Source organism: Lampris incognitus, chromosome 14 (genome assembly GCF_029633865.1).
Source record: "Lampris incognitus isolate fLamInc1 chromosome 14, fLamInc1.hap2, whole genome shotgun sequence".
NCBI lineage: Eukaryota > Metazoa > Chordata > Actinopteri > Lampriformes > Lampridae > Lampris > Lampris incognitus.
This window is the reverse complement of record NC_079224.1, coordinates 43,535,657-43,543,156: the sequence shown is the minus strand read 5'-3', so window position 1 is coordinate 43,543,156 and position 7,500 is coordinate 43,535,657. Positions and strand designations below refer to the sequence as shown.

The window sequence follows — 7,500 nt, the reverse complement described above, 5'->3', positions numbered from 1 at the left end:
GCCGGGGTGGTAATGACCAGAGGTGGGTACTGTGACATGTCCCATTGACTTTTAATGTCACCATCAAGTATGAAACAGGTCCAGCAAGGTACTGCTGGAACTGAACAGTACCGACGGCTGAATTATTCTCTCGAACATCCCTGATGGACATTTTACAATAATGGCCGTCTACAGATAGTCTTGAAATTGGGTTGTTTATGGGAGAGCAGCTTTCAGAAATCAGAGAAACTCAAAGGCCGGAGAAGATGAACACACCTGATATTTACCTGTTGCACTCTGGGAAATCTGTACATGTAGACAGACAGCTAGCTAGCTAGCTAGCTAGGTGATAACAATAACAATAATAATAGCTTTTATTTATATAGCACTTTTCTAAAACAATGTTACAAAGTGCTTTACAAAGATATAAAACCAAGACAAGGTAAAAATAAGAATAAGACCAAATAAGTAGGAGTAAAAATAAAATAGTATAAATAAATAATAACAAATATCAAACATTTGCAAAAGCTTTCACAAAGAGAGGCTTCTCCATGAAGGCATGTCAGTCACAGTGCCCAGCAACAGCAGCTCTGAGTCAGAGCCCTTCACTGTGGAAACAGGGGTCCAACAGGGATGCATCATCGCACCCACCCTGTTTGCCTGTTTGTTTTATTGTTGCCCTACTCCACCTCATTGGTGAAGAGCTGCCACGGGGGGGGGGGGTCCCAATCCTATACAGAACTGATGGCAGGCTCTTCAACCTTAATAGGTTCAAGGCCAAGAGCAAAGTCTGCAACACCACCATCATAGAGCTTCAGTATGCAGACGACAATGCCATCGCAGCCCACTCCGCAGAAGACCTCCACCACATTCTGAATGCCTTTGCGAAGGCATACAGAGCCCTGGGTCCAGCATTAAACATCAAGCAGACCCAGGTCCTATTTCAACCTCTGCCTAACCAGCCATCTACCCAGCCCACAATAAAAGTGGACAACAAAATTGAAAATGTTGATCACTTCCCCTACCTCGGCAGCCTTCTCTCCTCAAAAGCTGACATCGACTCTGAGGTCAACCATCGCCTGAACTGTGCTAGTGGTGCTTACGCCAGACTCCGGGAAGAAGTCTTTGAAGACCGAGACCTAAAGGCCCAAACAGAGCAGCGTCATGGCCCACCTACAGCAGGCACCTGAGAGCCCTGGAACAATACCACCAAAGATCTTTACGAAAGATCCTGAGGATCAGCTGGAAGGACAGATGCACTAACACCAGCATTCTGGAAGAAGCCAAGATGACTAGTATCACCACCACAATAATGCAGCACCAACTCAGATGGACAGGCCGTGTCATCCACATGTCCAACACACATCTCCCCAAACTGATCCTGCACTCCCAGCTGAAGGAAGGTCAGCGAGCTCTCAGTGGGCAAAAGAAATGTTTCAAGGACACTATCAGGACCAGTCTGAAGAAATTCAACATCACATCGAGCAACTGGGAACGCGTTGCACTGGATAGACGCTCCTGGAAGAAACCTGTGCAGGAAGGAGGTGCACGTCATGAAATGGAGCTCCACTGTGCCGCAGAGACAAAGCGACAGCACCACAAGGAGAGAGAAAACGACTCAACAACCACCACCACCACCACTTTCCCCTGTCCACGCGGCACCAAAGTATGTGGATTGTGGACCAGCCTCTACAGCCATCTGAAGACCCACAAGTAGACAACCCAACGGAGAGGACAGTCATACTTGCTTCGAGCGACCGCCGATGATGGTGGTGTGTACACAGATGTAGATAAGAATTTAATCTGAGTTAATATGCCTGGTTTAATAAGGGGTCGAATGTCTCTCTCGATGAGACGCTGGCGTAAAAATGAACCGGGGAGGAAATGCAGATTTGAGGAGTTCAGCAGAGGCAGTCGTCTTCACCGAGCTTTGAATCTTTTATGAGGCCAGATTGCGACACAACAAGCCTGAGATTCATATTTCCTGACGCTGGATTTATTGTTCAGCCATGCACTATTTATTACAATGTGCCATAACAGCATCATGTAAAGAGGAAAATATCCCCCCGCCGCCATTTGTCTTCTTCCCATGAATATCAAATCATCTCTATCAAACACGTTGTTGTTGTTGTTGTTGTTGTTTGAGTCAGTTTACACAAGTTTTTTTGTCAGTTATGATTTTTTTATGTTGCTTTTTTCACAATAATACTGTTGACATCTCGTACGCAATACTTTCCACTTTCCCAAAAAAAGAAATGTGCGCTGTCGCGTTGGGTTGCACCGATGTTGTCTCTGTGCAGGATAACGGTTCACGCCAGTTAATTATTACTCGAGTATTTTGTTACATGATAATTCGCCTGCCCCACTGGCTGTTGTCCCTCTTGCACTCTCTTCCTCACCCTCATCTTCTCTCTCTCTTCCCCATCTCTATTGTTCAGCCTCCTTCACTCTATTCCACAACCCTTCTTCTCTCTCATTCTTTGTCTCTCTATCTCTCTCCGTCCCTCTCTCTGTCTCTTTGTCTCATCTGATATAGCTATGTCTTTGTCTGTCTGCTTTGTTTCTATTGGTCTCTCTCTCTCTCTCTCTTGGTACCCCTACCTCTCTCTGTCTCTCTGTCAGGTTTGGACCTGAGACAGGCCCAGGTTGTGGCTCTCGGCACAGGAACTAAGTGTGTAAGCGGTGGGATCGTTAGCGACCGCTGGCTAACGGTTAGCGACTGCCACGCCGAGGTGGTCACCAGGAGGGCCTTCGTTCGCTTCCTCTACGCCCACCTGGAGCTCCTCCTCAGGTAAGACACAACAGGGGAGGAGGTCAACGTGTTGAGGAGTCTTAGAGCCAAGGTTCTGTACGTTGTCATGTACAAATAAATGGTTTAAAGAGAAATTATGATTTCCCCGCAGCACGGTTCAGCGTTGCTCATAATGTGGATGTAGGAAACGGCACAGATTTCGTCCCCCAGAGCAGCATTTCCTTTTGTGTTGAATTTATCATGAAGACAGTCAGTTCCACCGTCCTGAACTCATACCGACATGATTTCAGATCAGAACACGTGTATTACCTCTTTCCTGTAAACGCTTTGCGGCATCTTTTATGAAACTCAACTCAAGGCAAAATGTCCGCAAGTCATTTTGAACTCTTTATTTGGCCCCTCTTTTCCCATCAGCCATTGTAGTTGGTTTGAATGTTGCGCTGGCGAGTAACCTGTAACAGCTATTGTCATTTGTGGTGTTTTCTTACCTGTGAAGCAAGCAGCCGGACGGCCTGGAGGAGTCCATCTTCGTACCGGATAAAGGTTTTGGGTTCAGACTGAGAGAGGGACTCCTCTTCCACATGTATGTCACCTCCTCCCCATGTGGAGACGCACGCCTCAACTGCCCTTATGAGACGATAAACACATGTAAGAAACATGTCTTCTGTTTTACATTAGACACACAGAGACAGACAGAGGACTTCATTCCTCAAAAGTGACTAGTCTGCGGGTGTCCGGGTGGCGTAGCGGTCTGTTCCGTTGCCTACCAACACGGGGATCACTGGTTCGAATCCCCGTGTGGCCTCCGGCTTGGTCGGGCGTCCCTACAGACATAACTGGCCGTGTCTTCGGGTGTGTGTCCTGGTCGCTGCACTAGCGCCTCCTCTGGTCGATCAGGGCACCTGTTGAGGGGGGAGGGGGAACTGGGGGGAATAGCGTGATCCTCCCACGCGCTACGTCCCCCCGGTGAAACTCCTCACTGTCAGGTGGAAAGAAGCGGCTGGCGACTCCACATGTATGGGAGGAGGCCTGTGGTAGCCTGCAGCCCTCCCCGGATCGGCAGAGGGGGTGGAGCAGAGACCAGGATGGCTCGGAAGGGTGGGGTAATTGGCCGGGTACAATTAGGGAGAAAAAGGGGGAACCCCCCCCCCCAAAAAAAGAGTGACTATTCCAGTAAAAACGACTCTCCTCTCCGGTTTGACAAAGTAGAGCTAGCTTTTGTTTGCTCTTTGGTGCCGCCCCGCCTTCATTCTGATTGGCTGATGGCACCAGAAGTGACAGTGGTGAGCTGTAGCAAAAGTTTAAACTGTTTGGGGAAAAAAGTTTGAAAAGACCAGTGATTGAGGTCAGGTAGGGTCCCTGAATTAGGTCAATGCCACGTTCAAAGCACGACTTTTCAATGAAAACAATACAATAGATACAGAAAACCCCTTTTTAAAGCTCTGCAGTGGACATGGTCCTTCCTGGCTGTGACTCAACAACAGCTGTGCTTCCCATCTCTGGCAGTGTCTTTAGCCACGTTTATCCATATTATCCCATGTCGGCTGGCCGTGTCTTTACATTCATCATCTGAAATGGGCGACACGGTGGCCCGGTGGGTAGCACTGTTGCCTCACAGCAAGAAGGCCTGGGGTTCGAACCCCAGGCCGTCCCAGGTCCTTTCTATGTGGAGTTTGCATGTTCTCCCCGTGTCTGCGTGGGTTTCCTCCCACCGTCAAAGACATGTATGTTAGGGTTAACACTCCTGTCTGTGCCCCCGAGCAAGGCAGTATGAAGAAATGACTGGAGTTGGTCCCCGGGCGCTGCACGGCGGCTGCCCACTGCTCCTAGCTACACAGCCAGGATGGGTTAAATGCAGAGAGTGAATTTCACTGCATGTATGTACAATGACAATACAAGTGTATTCTACTCTACTCTAGTCTATTCTATTGTAAATGTGGCAGAGAGGACATGCTCTTCGTCAGCAGTACTCTCCCTCACCTTCACAGCTGGGAGTCGCTAAACTAGCAAAGCATGAAAGCCTTACTGTCCTGTAGTCTACTGAAGTCTCTCTTCCTCTCTGTCAGGCCCGGGAAACCATCACTTAGTGAGGAAGATCCGCTGCCACTTGAGGATGAAGATAGAGGGCAGGGAGGGCACACTTCCTGTTACGGCTCAGAGAGCCAATCGGAAACTGGGCGTGACATCGCCGGCCGAACCTCTCGTCACCATGTCCTGCACCGACAAGATGGCCAGGTTAGACTGACGGCCGTTCAGCGCTGTTCGCCTTCTGCTGTGCATCTTGCGCTCCACTGGTTTGTCGTCGTGATATCAGCCTAAGAATTAAAATCAGACCAAAATCAGTTGTCAGATTTCATATCTAAAAACCTCGAATACAGCATAAAGAGCATGAAGGAACAAGTTTTTTTATTTGTACATGAATTTTATTTTTTTATTCCTTTAACTATAAACGTTGTCAGTTGTCTGCAGAACTGTGAGGGGGCGTGGTCTGTTCAATTTTAATATTCATGAGCTCACCTTTGAGTGACGGGTACAAGGGTTTGTGGTAAGGGTGGGTTAGAAAATATTAGTGTTTCCTGATCGTCACAGATATGTTTCTAACCTGTCTCCTGTCCTCCCATCCCCCTTAATTAATGATTTAAACGCTGAAATTGGTAATTGATTAACATTTTCATCCGGGTTTACTTGGACAGCCTAGAAAAAGTGGATGGTCCTGTTCTGGTCCTGTTCTGATCCTGTTCTGGTCTTGTTCTGATCCTGTTCTGGTCCTGTTCTGGTCCTGTTCTGATCCTGTTCTGATCCTGTTCTGGTCCTGTCCTGGTCCTGTCCTGATCCTGTTCTGGTCTTGTTCTGATCCTGTCCTGGTCCTGTCCTGATCCTGTTCTGATCCTGTTCTGGTCCTGTTCTGGTCCTGTTCTGGTCTTGTTCTGATCCTGTTCTGATCCTGTTCTGGTCTTGTTCTGGTCCTGTTCTGATCCTGTTCTGGTCCTGTTCTGATCCTGTTCTGGTCCTGTTCTGGTCCTGTTCTGATCCTGTTCTGGTCCTGTTCTGGTCCTGTTCTGGTCTTGTTCTGGTCCTGTTCTGGAGTTTTGCAGCCAAAACCAACTTGAACCCCGCTTCACACAGGCTTTTAATTTGTTCTTTACTTGGCAGGAATTACAGTTCTGATGTTATTCATTTCTTCCCTGTACCCACGTGAAGCATCACACTGGTGTTTTGCACGTTTCAGTCCATTCACTACAAATCACGTTTAGCTCAAACTACTCCAGACCATTTCCCAAAGCGTACCGTAGTGGTCCAGCTTGTTAAGTAACTACCGATAGCTACCGTTTCCTCATTTCATGTAGCTGAAACATCCAGGGGATCAACCCACCTTTCCTCTAATGAACACCCCAGCTGCCAGGGACAATGTGTGGACATTTCAATATCGATTATAAAACAAATTTATTTCCAGGGACTATTTTTCGGTGGACACATACATTCTGTGTCCTCAAATAAGGTATAAGATAAGTAGAATATAACTAATGTTCACTGTGAGGGATTATACATACCTGAAGCAAGTTCCACATCTCTGCATGATCACTTTCACACTATGCTGAAGTGAACGGAAACCGACGGCTGCCCGGAAGGAAGGAAGGAAGGAAGGAAGGAAGGAAGGAAGGAAGGAAGGAAGGAAGGAAGGAAGGAAGGAAGGAGGGTCCTGTCCCGTTCACAACACGGACAACACTACACTGTGGGTCGGAAAACGGGAGGGAGTAATGTGAAGTACACATCATTTGTAGTAAATGGGCTAAAACACACCAAAGCAACAGTAATTCGGGGGTTACGTGGGGGTCGGCAACCTGGGGGAAGAGACCAGGCCGATGTAGGACACTCCACTTCCGTCTGTGGAGGGACTGCAGGCCGAAACCAGAGACTTCCACACGGGACCCTGGAATATTCTGGAATATTCTGGAATATTGTGATGTTGTAAGAGGTGTTAAACCAGGTCCAGGAAGTCAGAGTCCTACCCGCCTATTTGCTCCGTCCATGCACTGAACCGGCTGATTCGACTCAGCGTCCCTCGCCGGCCTGGTGGGTAAGGAAGTGAGCTGGTTTGGTACATGGGGGGGGGGGGGGGGCAGCAAATACACAGGACTTCTACTCTCTCCGGACCTGCTCTTTACACCTCTAGATACCGTGTCATACTGTGTGATACCTGGGTCATCATGTCCCATCTCCCCTCCTGGCAGGTGGAGTGTCCTGGGCCTGCAGGGGGCACTCCTCTCCCGTGTGGTGGAGCCGGTGTACCTGCACAGCCTGACGGTGGGCACGCTGTGCCACACCGGACACCTGGGCCGGGCCCTGCGGCGGCGCCTCACACACGTCGGTCACCTGCCCTTCCCGTTCCGCCGGAAGCAGCCGCTGCTGGGATGTAAGTGCCAGTGGAGCCTCCATGACACCCCCACCCCCACCCACCCCCACCCACCCGCTGCTGCTCCTGCTGCTGCTCCTGCTGCTCCTGCTGCTCCTGCTGCTGCTCCTGCTGCTCCTGCTGCTGGAAGTGGTTGTGGGTGCTCATCTAAAAAGGACAGACAAAAGAAGGCCTTTAGCTCGACCAGAGGGCCGTCTGCCCCCTTAGGGGGAGACTGAAGTACATTGATATGCAGCGATGAACACCATCATGAAATGACTGCAGCCCAGTCCCCCGACCCCATCGTGCTGTCTGTCCTCATTCAGACTCACTCTCTGCAACAAGTCCAGTCCCCCGACCCCATCGTGCTGCCTGT

The 7,500-nt window shown here is 49.3% G+C and overlaps 1 protein-coding gene across 1 annotated transcript in view; it reads left to right on the top strand.

Moving 5' to 3' along the window:
- LOC130124474 (double-stranded RNA-specific editase B2-like) overlaps positions 1-7,500 on the top strand; it is a 31,356-nt gene that overhangs the window by 13,832 nt on the left and 10,024 nt on the right. Inside the window, exons 4-8 of the mRNA XM_056293927.1 lie at positions 1-22; positions 2,602-2,770; positions 3,228-3,379; positions 4,798-4,966; positions 6,964-7,145. The exon at positions 1-22 is cut by the window's left edge and continues 96 nt beyond it. Of these exons, the coding sequence (XP_056149902.1) occupies positions 1-22; positions 2,602-2,770; positions 3,228-3,379; positions 4,798-4,966; positions 6,964-7,145 (694 nt within the window). The remainder of the gene's footprint in view (positions 23-2,601; positions 2,771-3,227; positions 3,380-4,797; positions 4,967-6,963; positions 7,146-7,500) is intronic.